Source organism: Thunnus albacares, chromosome 15 (assembly GCF_914725855.1).
Source record: "Thunnus albacares chromosome 15, fThuAlb1.1, whole genome shotgun sequence".
NCBI classification, from domain to species: Eukaryota; Metazoa; Chordata; class Actinopteri; order Scombriformes; family Scombridae; genus Thunnus; species Thunnus albacares.
In genome coordinates, this window is record NC_058120.1 from 27,863,903 (window position 1) to 27,880,166 (window position 16,264).

Below are 16,264 nucleotides of genomic sequence, written 5' to 3' on the forward strand. Positions count from 1 at the left end.
AAAAACAGAAATACTAGTTTAATTCACAAAGTAATTACATTTTGCCTTTTTTCCCTTCAATCAGCAGTAAAGGTGCAGTTTGTAGAATTTAGCAGCATCTAGCAGAACAGACTTGGCAGAATAATATCATATCTTAATATCATAAGATTTTGCATTTTACCACCAGCTCTGTTAATGTTTTTTTTTATTGTTATTATTAGCAACCGAACCTCCTCTGTTTGTTTGTCACCCACCTGGTAACCGAACTCCTCACACGCACCCTGAAACGTGGCGTCGCTTGCACACATTCCTTCATCTTCAGGAAGTTTCATGCCAAAAGTTCTTCAATCAGTCTTCTAGAGAGTTATGGCATCACTTCCTGTCTTTCTTTCATCTGTTACTTTCTATATTCTAAGACAACTCAGCTCCACTACGGCAGCGGTTGAAACCTTCCTGATTGTAACAAAAATAAACAAAGCGGCCGCTTCCGTCGTCGTGATTTAGATTAATCTGCATCTGTAAAACTCTGACGCTTTCTCTCTGACTTGTACAGCGTTCGCTCTTCTCCGTCCTGCTGTTATTACACATGTGTCTGAACTCGCTCATGGACTCGTCTCCTCCGTCGAGCCGTGACGTTTAGCCCGCGAACCTCTAGGACTTACTGGGAACAATCTTTGTTAACAGTAGCTAAAACACAAATATTGAATAAACTACGATATTAGATGCTCCCATCTTTACCTAAACACATGAAGCGAGTCACGTGAGATACTGCAGAGGAAGGTTCTGCTTCCCCCATGCTGCATTTTTACTTAGAAAAGTGTTTTCGAATGACGTTTTCTTACTTCCGTAGCAAAACCTGGAAGTCGAGTCTCAGGTTTAACATCCAATAATAATTTATTCAGGATCTTTTATAAGATTCTGGATTTTAAACCTTCACTGCGCCTTATTTAGACGTCTGCCTTGATACCTTTTCCCTTAGAAAACAGGTGGCACCGCTTGTCATCAACAACAGACAAATCTCTACGTCTGTTCCCGACTCGTGACTCCGTCCTCTTCTCACTTCAGGAGGAAATAAATACTTTCCCGGTGTACAGTCGGACTCCCTCCCTCCCTCAGTCCCCCTCCCACACGCAGTCACACTCTCGTAGCGGGTTTCTCTGGCGCATCGTAGTGATGACGTTGATTCTGTTTTCGGACAGCTCTCGCAGCTGGTTGATCAGCTCCTGAACGCCGGGGCTGGGCCAGGGGTGACCGTTCAGGTAGTCCCTCAGGATGAACGAACGCTCCACCAGCAGCTCCAGCTGCACCAGGTGACGCAGCCGGTGGAGGCTTAGCAGGTCTTTCTCCGGCTCCCGACGGAAAAAGCTGAGAGACGAGAGAGAGAGAGGAAGATTTTAATTGCATGAACACAACAAGAACTGATCTGAGGAAGCACAACAGCTGAGAAAACACACTTTGACACACTTTCACGCTGACTATTTTGATAATTGATTAATCGTTTTGAGTCATTTTTAAGATCAAAAATGATCAAATTCTCTGGTTCCAGCTTCTTAAAATGTGAATATTTTCTGGTTTTTCTAGTCGTCTGTGACAGTAAACTGAATTTCTTTGAGTTCTGGACAAAACAAAACATTTTAGGTTGCATCTCGGGCTTTAAGAGACAGTGATCAACCGTTTTCACTATTTTCTGACATTTTAAAAAGATCAAAAAACGAATAATTTAACTGAGAAAATAATCAACATATTAATAATGAAAATAATTGTTAGTTGCAGCTCTACAGATATGTATAAACCTGAACAACACACCAGGACTGCAACTAACGATTCTTGATTAAGATCGAAGAATCTTTTGTTGAACCGAAAGTCTAAAATCCAAAGATATTCAATTTATTAAATATATAAGACTAAGAAAAGTAGAAAATCTTAATTTGAGAATGTGGAACCAGTGAATTTATACCATTTAGAGTCGTGTTTCTGTCCGCCTGGTGAATATAAGTCCAATATTCACTCTCTTTTAGCTCTGTTTCTGCTCTCTACCAACTTCTGAGGGAAATACCTGGCTCTTTAGCTGCTAAATGCTCTAATATGTTCACCAGTTAGCTAGCTGTTTGCCGTTTGGTGCTGAGCAGGTAGTGTACAGCGGCATTTTAGAGCCCAAAGCGACGCTACAAGAGCGCTGAGAGTGAACCAAAACAGTGAAGTTGCAGCCGGACAGATAAACAACGAGCTGAAACTCCCTATAAAGCTCCGTAAAGCCGAGAGGAGCTGAAGAGTCTCTGATAAATTCCCCTTTTTTCCCCCCATCCTGCTCACCGTATCCTGAGCGTCCTGAGTTGAGGAAACAACATGGGGATTCGTCTGCAGAGGCTGCCGCTGGAGCGGTTCTGCTCGATGTCCAGGTGCTCGAGCGCCGGGACTTTAGGCGCGATGGAGTCCATGTCCTTCAGTGTGATGGCGACACGCAGCGTCAGCCTGGTCACACTGGACGGGATGGTGGTCGTGTACGCAGCGAGAGAGTTTCCACCTGAGAGGACACGATACAACAAGAGAGGAACGTTTATATGTAGCACGTTTCATACGCAGGGACAATCCAAGCCTTTACATAATGCATTATAACTTTAAAAAAAAGAAACAAATTTAAAAGAAAACATTTTTAAAAGGAACAGAGACATAAATACAGGACATCTCCATCTTAAACTGCCTTTGTTCTCATAATGCACTACTAGTATAATTACATCTAAGGTGTTTCATGAGGTCAATGATTAGCACCAGTTCATGCTAGCTGCTAAGAAACCACCAACAACTCCTTTCCTGTTATAAAACGCACAAAATATTAATATTAAAATGCATATTTCTGCTTATTTTCAACAGCTGAATGTTGTCAGTGATTAGAGACAAAACAACAGTCGTTTAATCAAGAAAAAGATTTGCTGGTTCCAGCTTTGATGTTTTTTTCATTGTAAACTGAACATCTTTGAGTTTTGAACTGTTGGTCAGAAAACATGTGTAGACTCATCGACTGTAAAACACTGTGTTGGACGTTTTCACACATTTCTGACAGTTTATAGACTAAATAATTAATTGGCTAATAGAAACAATTATTGACAGATTAATTTACGACAAAACTAGCTTTATTTGTGATGGGCTCCAGGTGAACTTTTTAACTTTTAGTAATGATATACATACATATTTAAGGCTTCATCTGATATTTGTGTTAAACTTGCCTCAAAAAAGTGACAAAGTGAGCTTGAAACGTCAATACACCAATAAAATGATTAAATATTAGAGAGCAGTCGCCCTCTATTATACACATGAGTCCTCATAATCAGACCAACAGCTGGAAAACTCTCTCTTATTCTGTTTTTCAGCACAAATTATTCGATTCAACAGAAAGTGGTCTTGTAAAAAATAAATAAATAAATAAAACAAACACACACATCAAAGTAAACACTGACTGACTGACCGATGATGGTGAGAGTTTCCAGCTGGTTCAGAGGACTCAGCCAGGACCCGAGGCGACACTCCAGACCCTCTCTGATGTACCTGTAGCGGACGGTGAGCGACCTGAGCGAGGTCAGGCTCCTCAGAGCGTTCTCGGGCAGGATGGTTTCTGGGTAATCCACCAGCTCCAGACTGGTCAGCGCTGGGCCGCCGTACGTTCCTGAGGAACCGAAGAAGGAGGAGGAGGAGACGGAGGTTTTTCAAAGCTCGACTTATATGTTTATTACAGAAGAAAACTGTGATTTATATCTGAAGGTTGAATGTATTATCAGATGATGTGAACATATCACAGATGTTTGAATCAGAGTATTTATCTGAAATTACATCATAGAAATGCCAAATATATATCTGAAGTCATCTTTCGATAGTTAGCTTCAGCTTCGGCGTCCAAATGAGTCAAATCAAGTACATATCTTGTGCCAAAGTCCCTCTTTTTGTTACTATACTTCCACCGCAGCTCAAAAATTGTGAACCTTTCCATTTAAACAATTAATCAGTTAGTCAATCAGCAGAAAAATAATCAACTGATTAGTCGTTTCAGCTCTTTATCAATCTATCTCTGGGCTAAAATATGGAAAACTGCTAGTTTGGTCCCTGAGGTAACGAAAGAAAGACAGACAGGAGGACAGGCAGGTGTACCGGCTGACCTGGCTGCTCCGGGTCCGGGGGGCTCATGTAGTCGTCGGGCAGCGGTTCCCGCGGCTCCCCCCTCATCCCCCAGGACAGGTGTCTGAGCTTCTTCAGGTTCAGCAGCAGGTGGTGGAAAACCTCTCGGGGCACCGGCCGCACCGTGTCCAGCCCGTAGCCCTCCCCCTGCTGATGGAAGAGCAGGTGCCGCAGGTTGACCAGGTGCGACACGGCGCGGATGAACTGCACCGTGCACGGCAGCCGCACGTTACACACGCTCAGGTGCGTCAACCGGTCCCGCAGCTGCTCGGTCAGACCCGGACTTAGCATGGGCTCGTCCCAGGTGGCGTTCCGCACCCCGAGGTCCTTCAGCTCGGGGAACCGCGCAAGGTTGTCCAGGTACTTCTGCTTATACTGCCGGCCGCCGTCCACGAACACGACTGCGGTGAGCGACGGCAGGAACGTAACGAGCCGCCGCCACTCTTTGCGCCGCAGGTGCCGCACCGCTACCCGGGTCAGCCTGCGGCGGTTCAGCGTGTCCCAGAAGCCGTAGGTGTAGCGGCGGAGGTTGGACAGCAGCACCGTGTGCTCCCTCCACAGAGGCGGATGGTCGATGAGCTCCTTCAGGGAGCGGCAGCAGCTGCGGACCCCGTGCCGCTCCTCGGTGCTCAGGAAGCTGAACACATAAACCCAAAGTTCAGGCGGCAGCTGCGGCAGCTCCTCCATCAGATCCCCGCTGCCGCTCCAGCACACTAACACCCAACTTACAGGCGCTTCCGCTGTGTGCAAATAACCTGTAAACTCCCTCTGCAGACTGTATTTATCACTGTTATTTAAACCTGTTGTTATTTACAAAGTTTGCTAATGTTTACGCCTCACTGCCGCTCTGTTTTTGGAGCCGTCGCGCCGTTGATGACGCCGACGTTTCAACTTCTTCTTCTTCTAATAATAATACGGCGGTTTGCATCCAGTTTATTGGCGCTTACCGCCACCTTCTGCTCCGGAGTGACGATCAGACAACAGATTTACAATCTAAACCCCTTCAAAAAGTAGAAAAATACCCTTCACAGACACCCTCAACTACATTTTATCCTCCATGTTACATCCTAGTCCTAATATAAAATTTACCCATGTCGGCCACCGTAGCACCCATTCCGTGTTATCCATCATATCATATAAAAAACCTGCATCCCTAATCTGAGTTCCTGCACCCCTAATTCTCTCAGATTATTCCTCACCATCTCTCTCTACGTGCTCCACTGACTCCTCTTCCTCACACAAGCCTGTCTGATGTTTTCCTGCTATTTTCAGTGTTTTGTTTAGTGGACACAGTTTCCTCTCTCCTGTGTCCACCATCTACCCTTCACACCCTTTTGAATTTGTAAGTTTGCCAGCAAAAAAATCTAGTAAATCACAATTTATATGATATGTAAACAGTTATTTATGTCTAATTTTAGTTTCTCTTAGTTTGATTGCGTTAATTGCAAACTGTACATTCAATAAAGAAAAAAAACTATAAAATACTATCTCCACTCTTTTCCTTCAAACTTTACATATTTAAAAAAAAAAAAAAAAACATAAAATGAGGCTTCAGAAAAACAACAAGTACTAAATGTTTGGCTATAATTGCATTTTTGGAATCATCTAGAATAAATAAAATTATTTCATTTATTTTTACCTTAAATGATTCAGGTAATAAATAAACAGCAGAGTCTAAAGGTGGACTTGAAATGACAGAACATGTAATCACCGCTGATCAAATATATTTTAATTCTTTTCATTTGTTGATGTAAATGAATACAATATAAATTAAAGGAAATCAACAAAAATGACTTAATAGAACACGAAGGACAGATAATTCATGAACAGAGACGAGTTGTTGAAGAATAATACAGAACAAACGTCATCCGGATCAGGATGAAAATTTGACGTTTTATGGACAAAACTGCTGCAGTATCATCAGTCTGTTGAGTTCAGTTCATTCAAAGTGAAATATTTGTAAAAAAAAAAAAAAGAAGTAATTTTTTGTAATTTTCTTTTGTCGCCTTCTACCAGTTCCTACAATTCCCAGAATGCCTTTTTAACCCTGCAGAGAGCGCAGAGTTGTTGCTTTCTATCATGAAAACACACTGAAATGTGATCATTCAGTTGTTGGTTTTGGGATCATGACAGTAAAATATGATGTTCCAACTAGAGCTCCAGTGATTAATCGATAAGTCGAAATTTAACCGGCCACTATTTTGATAATCGAATCATTTTTCATGCAAAAAAATCCAAACATTCTCCTGTTCAAGCGTCTCAAATGAGAAAACTTGCTGCTGTAATTTGTCTCAACATTAGGGCTGCAACTAATGATTATTTGCATTATCGATTAAAACTGTTGACTATTTTATTGATTAATCGTTTTGTCAATAAAATGTCAGAAATAGTGAAAATGCTGTTATACTTTCCCAGCGTCTTATTTAGTCCAAACAGTCCAAAACCAAAAGATATTCAGTTTATCATGAAGTATGAGAAAGAAAAGCATTAAATCTGCACATTTTTAACATAGTTTGCAGAAAAAATGACTATAATGATTATGTGATTGTCAGAATAGTTGCCAATTAATTTTCCGTCCGTTGACTAATTAATTAATCAACTTATTGCAGCTTTATTGAACATTATAGTGAATTTAATATTTACTGTTATTGGATTGTCGTTCGGACAAAACAAGACATTTGATGACATCACCTTGTGATCTGAAACATTACGTTTTTTAAAGTAATTTTTTAAGGTTGTTCGTTTTTTTTAGTCATTAATGTGACTCAGCTGCTGAACCAGTGGAACATAACCCCATGTTCCCAGTAATTCCCTCATGTTTTCAAGCAATGACGATGGACGTTTTTTAACTGTTTTCTGTTGTTAAATGAGGCAAATGATTAATCCATTAAAAAAATAATAATTAAGTCCCTACATCCAACTAAAGAAAATCACCCTTAAACTCTAAACTCAAACCCATAATTGTCTGCTGGTCAGATTATTAACAAATTGCTGCAAAACTGCAGCTCAATAATCTCTCGCTCGTTGATTCTGAGGGATTGAAAACTAAAATCTGTTTGCAGCTGTTTGAGAAACTGTTTCTGATTTCAGAATTCCCCCGGATATGACTTGATGTCGTCTGCAGTTTTCTACAGGAACAAGAAACACAAAGTAGTCTAATGATTAGTGGAGAAATCACCAGTCTGAGTGTTTAATGATGCAATTCATCATCACAAATCTCTCCTTATTTTTCTCTCCTAACAGGATGCTCTGACCTCATCACTGCTAGTTATTTGCAAATATGATATAATACAATATAATGTATATATTTTTATTTCTCCTCTCTCTTATTGTCTTCGCCTCTCGCTCCTTTTTTTTTATACTCTAATTGGAATTAGAGCTTGAAGAAGCCAAATTTCGCTGCCTTCAGTGTTGCTGCTGATGTGACAATAAAGCTCTTGAATCTTGAAAGTTTCTTCTCTCGTCACATCAAGTTCTTTCTCTCACTTTAACACGATGCAAAAAAACCCACAGCTGACTGTCAGCTGACCCCCCAAAACATGCACATAAAGAACGTTCCGCACCTGATAATCAGACGTAACTATTGTGTTTTCACTTCATTACTCTGCTCGAATCACTGAATGAAAATCTGAGACGTCTAGAAACAAGAAGTCAGTAGTTTGTATTTACTGTGAATCTGTTTAAATGGTTGAGTTGATATTCTTATCTGTCAGAATAAGCAGCTGACACGTTGTTCTGACTTTTTCTTCGCTTATTTCCGGAAGAAGAAAAGTTAAACTCAAGAGAAAAACAATAAGAGAAAATACTAAATGACTCCATTACTGATGGTCTTCATCACAGACTCAACGCGCTGGTGATGATGCTCAACAACGTCTAAAACACAGACTGTAGTGTGTGAATATAAACCCAGATGATCACATGATCACTGGACGTGTGGCTTTGCAGGACTGACGACGTACCAAGAATATCTAGAGCTGCGATAGTTAGTTGATTATTCAACAGCAACTATTTTGATAATTGATCGGTTATTTAAAGTATTAAAGTAAAAAAAAGTAAATTTAAAATAAAAAATTCCAAACATTTGCTTGTTTGAGCTTCTAACAGTATCTTAACATCTTAACGGTATCGTCAATTTCCTGTTTTGGGGGTTTTAGACTTTTAGTCGGACATAAGAAAAAGTAATTTTAAGTGTTTTCAGATGTTATAAAGATCAAATGATTCATTGATTAACCAAGAATCAGCTGATTAATCAATAATGAAAAGAATCATTAGTTGCAGCCTTACAAATGTCCACTGATGCAGGACCGGCCTCACTGACAACTTCAACTGAAACTTTCACTATGTTTTCACCTTCAGTTGCATCTTTTCATATGAAATTTGCTCTATAAATAAAGATAATTATAATTATTTGTGCGTCTGGTGTCTTTTTGCCGAAGCATGAAATTCACTTATGAATGTGTATAAATGTCTGTATTTATTGACAAATGACGTGGTTCTAATATCTACTGATGCGTTTCATTTCTCGGCTCTTCATATTTATTTGACTCTTCTCTGAAGTTTGCGACGCAGCAGGAAGTGATGCTGCTGCTTTACTTCCACTAATATAAACTATTCAGGAAAAACAGAAATAAGAGATGAGCATCATGCTGCGTTCGGTCGTTAAAATAAGTAAAATACAGCCACAGAGTATCTGTTACCACATGAAACACAAACAGCTCGTCCTCACCAGAAACGACAGAATAAGTCGAAAATTCTCTCCGGCAAAAAACGCCTACGTTACGTTCACGTTGTAATTACGACCGGAGGAAGTGACGCTGCTCAGGTGACGTCGACATGAGGTGACTTCCTCATGAGGAGGACGTGGGTACGGTGGATGGCTGGATAGTTCGCAGAGATGGCGAAAGACACCGTGAGTCGCCACGACTATAATCTTTCCCTAACCAAGTGTATCTAAACCTAACCAGACCTTAACCACAGCGTCGTCACATCATAAAACATCATTATATTTTTAAAAAATGGTCCTATGAGTCGTTCTTCTGGTCCCCATCCGTCCTCTAGAGGGCGCTGCAAACACTCATATATGTCGTTTTTGGGAGTCATTGACCTATTCTGTCGTTTTTGAGCTGCAAACGTATATTCAGTAAGTTTACTTCTGAAATGCAAGCTGCTGCATCCAGTGGACATTCAGGGTTAAGCTGTCATTCATTTAGTTTGTTTTTTTGTTTTTTTTTGCTTTTCAGACAGTATGAGGTTTCAAACACATCCGAGTGAATAAGAAAAGAATAATAGTAGCCCTGGTATTTGCTCCTCAAACATTCATTGAGCGTTTTTTTTTCTATTTACAAGCCTTTAGACTTTTATTTTGCACAACTCGTAAACATATTTAGGAGACAAACTGGAAAAATATGAACATATTCATCAGCTTTTTCACTCCCCGTCTGCGGCGCGGCGTCAGTCCATGTACGAGCAGCCGCCACCCCCCCCCCCCCCCCCCCCGAAAGAGTCCCATGAGTCTAAATGCTTTATCAGAGGCCCACAAACACTCACAGTCAGTTCAGTAGTCATTCGTCTTCGTTCAAAAGGCAGATTCTGGTGTCGGTTTGAGTTCTGTCACTCTTTTCTGTCAGTTCAAACTCAAATCCAGTTTTTCTGGGGTTTTTTTTTTCCTTCTACTGCGACGGCGAGAACGTCAGGACCATCCAGCCGATCACAAAGTAGAAGAGGAACACCGGGTACACCACCAGCGCCTTGCGGTTGGGCGGCTGGCTGTCGGCGAGGAAGGCCGTGGAGGCGAAGGTGGACCAGCTGAAGGACGCGATGACCACCGCCAGCCGCACGGCGAAGCTGACCGTGCCCGAGCCGCCGATCAGGACGATCCGGCACACGGCCATGGCCACCGTCAGAGGCATGATGCAGTATCCCAACACGCACAGGCTCTGGAAGAACGAGATGGTGCCGCCCAGCAGTTTAGAGTTGAGGGTGATGATGATGGAGCCGAACCAGATGATGACGAAGACCTGAGACGAGAGAATTCAGTTCAACAAGTGAGTGCAGAGTCAGCAGAGATCAATGAAGTCCAATAACTACTGACAACCTTCAAAATATCTAGAGGAGAGCTGCAACTAACGATCATTTTCATTATCGATTAATCTGTCGATTATTTTCATGATTAACTGATTAGAAATTGATGATCATGGCAGTAATTTTCTGTCGATCGACTAATCGTTGCAGCTGTAATGTCTTTGTTTTGCTTGTTTTGACTGACTAACAGTCCAGAACCTCAAGATATTCAATTTCCTGTCATACATGACGAAGAAAAACAGGAAATGATCACATTTGAGAGGCTGATCGGGTGAAATCAAGTAAAAAATATAATTGGGTGCAGATTAATCAATCAACAGAAAATTAATAAGCAATTTTTTTGATAATTAGAATAAGTTATTCTCTCGTCGAAGCTTCTCAAATGTGAAAATTCAGCCTCTGCGCCGTGTTTCAAACACGCACAAAAACACAGATGTCGACCAACTTTTATCAAACAATGACTTTAGATAAAGGTAGATAAAATACACTTTATTGTCCAAGAGAGAAACTTGAATACAACTGTATGTAGAAAAATACACAGTACACATAATACACTGTTGTACCTCTAGTACTCAGAGTAAACACTATTCCTTAAATGATAGAACACAATGACCTCTGGTCCGTAAAGTGGCTGAGCATCTTTCAAAGAATTGAAACAATAAAAACTTGAAAACCAGATGAAAGAAAAAGAGTGTAAATTAGACATCCAATGAAATAAAACAAGTTAAATAGTATTTCACTCACTATCATCAGTCAGTATTGCACTTGAACGTACACATTCTGGTCCACAATAATACACAACTGTGCAGTAAATAGATTAAAACTCACACAGCTTCATTGTTCAGCTATCTAATGGATATATATATATATATATATATATATATATATATATATATATATATATACACATATATATGTTTTTATTGGATTGTTTCCTGTTCATTTTATGTGCTTCTTATTATTTTTTCGTTGTATTTTTCAAAATTATGTTTATTTTTCTCCTAAAGTCGAGGGCAGGTCTGTTTTACTTGACCTCTCCTGTCACATCTTTTATTTTTAATATCAAGATTTTATGCAGTCTTATGTGTGCGCAAATAAAATAAAATAAAATAAAAATCTGACTGTTGTTTTGAGACAGACTTGAAACATGGTGAACCCGTCCTTTAAATAGCACTATAACTTAGTTTAACATAAAGTCCTCCACTCAGAAACATGTTTTTCTTCGTGTTCCTACCGTTGGATGTTGTTGGATGTTGCATGAGTTTGTTTTTACTTTCATCTGCTGATGGAGGAAAGTTTCTCTGAGCTCACTGAAAGTGATTTTAAGGGACCTACGAGCACGATTTGTGACATCACAACTAGTTTTGAAGCCAGTTCTGGTCCAATTTTCAACTTCCACAAGTGTGATGTGGAAACTTGAAGCCTGCAGTGAACAAACACTGAGAATGGACTTCACAGTTGGGGGGTCTCTTCATCTTAGAGCCCCAGACTGTGGAACAAACTGTCTGTTGAGATCAAACAACATCTTTAATGTCTTTTAAATTTCTTAAAACATTATTTTATCAGGAAGCTTTTATGAATGTTTGATGTGTTGCTATTTCATTATCCTACTTTTGACAGTTTATATTTTTGTGTAACTTCATTTTATTCCCTTTTGTTATATGTTTGTTTCTCTTTTGTTTTAATTGCTGTTTTTAAATTATTTTTTTCTTTTCTGTTTATCACTTTGTAATTCTGTTAAGAAAAGTGATACATAAATAAAGTTTATTATATATTGTGTCCAGCAGGAAAACTTTTTAGATGAAATATATTTGCAATTTATAGATGGAGGAATTGAGGAGATGTAATCTTAAGGATTTTTACAAGATGATTATCACTATTACATAAATTCTTATTCAAAGTATTTTGTAAACATCTTAAAACACGTCTGGAGGGACCACGTTGCTACATCAGATGCTAACTTTAGCGTCGTTTAAACTAATTGGAAATGATAATAATGGGATAAATAAATGTTTGCGGTACCTCGGCGAACTGCGGGCCACCCTGCTCGTCGCTGTCTGCCGCGCCGCCCTGCAGCAGTAGCGCCAGCGTCACGCACAGCAGCAGCGGGCCCCACAGGTCCCAGTCCCGCAGCAGCGCCGAGCTGCGCTGCGGGTACAGTACGTGGACGAACTTGTTCCCCACCGCCCGCAGGTCCCGCAGGATGGTCTCCTTCACCGGCTCGTCCAGCGTGGAGAACTCATCGTCCCGCCGAGATGAGCCGATGGGCACGGCGATGTCCCCCTCCACCGGGATGTCCTCCGAGATGGAGACGTCCGACAGCCCGGCGAACGGCCTGCTGGCCTCCTCCGCTGCTGCCATCGTGCTCTGGAAAGACAAGTTTTAACGATCCGTTAGTTGTTCCGGGAGTTTAACCGACACGAACACGACCTGTTTACTGTATTTCACCACAACGCAGCGACAAAAGCGTCAAATATTCCCTAAAGCTGCGGACTCAGCTCCGGTTGATCCAGTCTGACTGCTGCTGAGGTCCGTCTGCTCCACGTCAGCTGAGGATTGTTTACTTCCGCAGGACGTAAGTCACGCACATCCGTGTGCTGCGTTCAAGTACAGCTGCTGAACTCGGAACAACTAAAACAACAACGTAAAAAAGTGTTTTTAATGATATTTTTTTATTGGTGAACCCTGAACTTTCTTTATGTAATCAATGCACAGTATATTTTATGTTTTATGTTATTTATTGTATTTTGTTATTGATTTATTTATTTTTATCGCCATTACTGAATAAAAAAATGTAATTTCTTAACTATCAGACATTACTATCAGGAGACTCTTAACACCCAACAACCGATTTCATTCCCTCGATAACATTTTTTAAGTGCAATTTATTTTCACTTTATTCTTTTTTATTTTCATTTTGTCTCCTCCCTTAATATTTGTTTAAAAGAAAAACGAAAGTCCGCACACTGTAGCTCCTTTTTTCTTAGGTGCAGTTTAATGGGAAATTCACAAGTGACGTTTCGGGCAAAAAGCTCTTCTTCAAACTAAAACAAAATATATAGTTAGCATCTTGATTGTATTTATTGATTGTATTTAAAAATAGATCTTAGGCTCTGGTCACATGACAGTCACATAATATGTCAAACCCATTCTATCACCATCTTATATAAAGGTGTTAATATATATGTGTAAAGAAGAAAAGAAAGAAGCTACAGTGTGAAGACTTTTATTTTATATATTGTTTCACCTGTTTTAAAGTTTTTTGTATGTGCGCGTCTACCACACACTTTTTTTTTTACTATATTTGTCTCAAACTTCTCGGTTGCTAGTTAACTTCACTTTCTTTATCAAACCCTGCACAATGTATTTTTTTATTTATTCTCTTTCATTATTTATTTATTTCTATTGCTACTAATAAATAACAAGATAATAAATTTGGAGCTGTAATTATTAATCAATTAGTTTCCAACTATTAAAGTTTGAGTTATTTTTTAAGTAAAAAATGTCCAGATTCTTTGATTCCAGCTTCTTTTACATGAATATTTTCTGATTTCTTTGGTCCTCTATGACAATAAACTAAATGAATTTGAGTTGTGGACAAAACAAGATATTTGAGGAGGTCATCTTGGGCTTTAGGAAGCAGTGATTGACATTTTCTGACAACTAATCGATTGATTGAGAAAATAATTGATTAATCAGTAATGAAAATAATTTTTAGTTGTAGCCCTGAATAGATGCTATGAGCATTTTTTGTATTTTCCTTCTCTCCATAATTTATTTGTGAATTTTGACTGAGACTTCACTGTAAATGAGGAAACACAGTTTTAATTCACAGTGCTGCTCCTCATCCTGATAACTCCTCCCTGTTCTGTCAAACACAACAAGCTCCACTCTGTGCTCATATTTCCTTGTTCCCTCCCCTTCAGATCTACAGTTTATAGATGGGTCTAACCAAGATGTCGGGCTGCATTCACTGCAGAAACACATGTTGTTCAGATCAGAGCTCAAACTTGTTTCACTTTCTAAGAAAGTGAAACTCAGACAGTTGTTGCCACTGAGAGCTGAGATGGCACAGAAAGGAGATCAGCTGGACCGAGAAACAATCAGCTGTTCGATCTGTCTGGATCTACTGAAGGATCCGGTGACTATTCCCTGTGGACACAGCTACTGCATGAGCTGTATTAAAATCTTCTGGGATGGAGAGGATGAGAGGAAGATCTACAGCTGCCCTCAGTGCAGACAGACCTTCACACCGAGGCCTGTCCTGATGAAAACCACCATGTTTGCAGCTTTAGTGGAGCAGCTGAAGAAGACTGGACTCCAAGCTGCTCCTGCTGATCACTGCTATGCTGGACCTGAAGATGTGGCCTGTGATGTCTGCACTGGGAGGAAGCTCAAAGCCCTCAAGTCCTGTCTGGTTTGTCTCGTCTCTTACTGTGAGAATCACCTTCAGCCTCACTTTGAGTCAAGTAAATTTAAAAAACACAAGCTGGTCGACCCCTCGGAGAATCTCCAGGAGAACATCTGCTCTCGTCATGATGAGGTGATGAAGATGTTCTGCCGTACTGATCAGCAGAGTATCTGTTATCTCTGCTCTGTGGATGAACATAAAGGCCACGACACAGTCTCAGCTGCAGCAGAAAGGACTGAGAGGCAGAGAAAGATCGAGGTGAGTCGACAACAAATCCAGCAGAGAATCCAGGACAGAGAGAAAGATGTGAAGCTGCTTCAACAGGACATGAATGCTGTCAATCGCTCTGCTAATAAAGCAGTGAAGGACAGTGGGAAGATCTTCACTGAGCTGATCTGTCTCATCCAGAAAAGAAGCTCTGATGTGAAGCAGCAGATCAGATCCCAGCAGGAAACTGAAGTGAGTCGAGTCAAAGAGCTTCAGGAGAAGCTGGAGCAGGAGATCACTGAGCTGAAGAGGAAAGATGCTGAACTGAAGCAGCTCTCACACACAGAGGATCACATCCAGTTTCTACACAACTACCCCTCACTGTCACAACTCAGTGCATCTACAGACTCATCCAGCATCAATATCCGTCCTCTGAGATACTTTGAGGATGTGACAGCAGCTGTGTCAGAGCTCAGACATCAACTACAGGACATCCTGAGGGAGAAATGGACAAACATCACACTGACAGTGACTGAAGTGGACGTTTTACTGCCACAACCAGAACCCAAGACCAGAGCTGGATTCTTAAAATATTCACGTGAAATCACACTGGATCCAAACACAGCAAACACACTGCTGTTATTATCTGATGGGAACAGGAAAGCAGAGCTAACGAGACAACAACAGTCTTATTCTCGTCACCCAGACAGATTCACTGTATGTGGTGAGGTCCTGAGTAGAGAGAGTCTGACTGGACGTTGTTACTGGGAGGTGGAGTGGAGAGGGAGAGTAGTTGGTGTAGCAGTCGCATACAAGAATATCAGCAGAGCAGGAGACTTGAATAAATGTATATTTGGGCTCAATGACAAATCTTGGATGTTACGTTGTGACACTAACAGTTATGAATTTTGGTTCAACAGTATCTCAACTCGCGTCTCAGGTCCTGGTTCCTCCAGAGTAGGAGTGTACCTGGATCACAGTGCAGGTATTCTGTCCTTCTACAGAGTCTCTGAAACCATGACTCTCCTCCACAGAGTCCAGACCACATTCACTCAGCCTCTCTATGCTGGACTTCGGCCTTATAATTATGGCGACACAATTGAGTTGTGTAAACTCAAATAGACAGAAGTCATTTCAGACTTCATGTGTCAGATTCTGTTGTAATTCTTCATGTTTTTGTCTCCATTGTTTCTGAGAGCTCGTTGCTGTGGTGTTTCTGAGCTGCACAGAGATCAGCTGTCAATCAAACTGGGATTATCAACACTTTTTTTTCTTTTCATTTGTTGTTCTGTTGATGTTTTGAGTTTCTTTAAATGTCACTTTTTGCTGTGTGTTTTTATCCATGGAGGCTATAACTGCTCATGATGACGTCTTTTACCTTCACTAGGTAGATATTTTGTTCTCATCAGTTTGTAAATT

The 16,264-nt window shown here is 40.5% G+C and overlaps 3 protein-coding genes across 3 annotated transcripts; 1 reads left to right on the forward strand and 2 right to left on the reverse strand.

Moving 5' to 3' along the window:
- Nucleotides 1-215: 215 nt before the first annotated feature.
- Nucleotides 216-5,431, reverse strand: LOC122997848. Its single transcript, XM_044374132.1, has 4 exons — nucleotides 4,128-5,431; nucleotides 3,443-3,640; nucleotides 2,293-2,503; nucleotides 216-1,344 (listed from the first exon to the last, which is right to left on the reverse strand). Exons 1-4 carry the CDS (start codon nucleotides 4,831-4,833, stop codon nucleotides 1,092-1,094), a joined length of 1,368 nt encoding a protein of 455 aa, XP_044230067.1. The 5' UTR covers nucleotides 4,834-5,431; the 3' UTR covers nucleotides 216-1,091.
- A 4,013-nt stretch (nucleotides 5,432-9,444) lies between these two features.
- Nucleotides 9,445-12,901, reverse strand: yipf6 (Yip1 domain family, member 6). Its single transcript, XM_044374134.1, has 2 exons — nucleotides 12,250-12,901; nucleotides 9,445-10,163 (listed from the first exon to the last, which is right to left on the reverse strand). The coding sequence occupies exons 1-2, from the start codon at nucleotides 12,586-12,588 to the stop codon at nucleotides 9,816-9,818; spliced, it is 687 nt and encodes a 228-aa protein (XP_044230069.1). The 5' UTR covers nucleotides 12,589-12,901; the 3' UTR covers nucleotides 9,445-9,815.
- A 1,388-nt stretch (nucleotides 12,902-14,289) lies between these two features.
- Nucleotides 14,290-16,013, forward strand: LOC122997847 (E3 ubiquitin/ISG15 ligase TRIM25-like). Its single transcript, XM_044374131.1, has one exon. It carries the CDS (start codon nucleotides 14,294-14,296, stop codon nucleotides 15,965-15,967), a length of 1,674 nt encoding a protein of 557 aa, XP_044230066.1. The 5' UTR covers nucleotides 14,290-14,293; the 3' UTR covers nucleotides 15,968-16,013.
- Nucleotides 16,014-16,264: the final 251 nt, after the last annotated feature.

Bases quoted from the DNA above. Each gene is read 5' to 3' on its own strand.
- LOC122997848 (XM_044374132.1), bottom strand. From the start codon at position 4,833: ATGGAGGAGCTGCCGCAGCTGCCGCCTGAACTTTGGGTTTATGTGTTC. The intron at 3,641-4,127 runs GTCAGCCGGTAC...TCGGTTCCTCAG, and splicing joins CCCGGACCCGGAGCAGCCAG to GAACGTACGGCGGCCCAGCG. The intron at 1,345-2,292 runs GTGAGCAGGATG...CTCGTCTCTCAG, and splicing joins CTCAGGACGCTCAGGATACG to CTTTTTCCGTCGGGAGCCGG.
- LOC122997847 (XM_044374131.1), top strand. From the start codon at position 14,294: ATGGCACAGAAAGGAGATCAGCTGGACCGAGAAACAATCAGCTGTTCG.
- yipf6 (XM_044374134.1), bottom strand. From the start codon at position 12,588: ATGGCAGCAGCGGAGGAGGCCAGCAGGCCGTTCGCCGGGCTGTCGGAC. The intron at 10,164-12,249 runs GTACCGCAAACA...CTCTCGTCTCAG, and splicing joins GTGGCCCGCAGTTCGCCGAG to GTCTTCGTCATCATCTGGTT.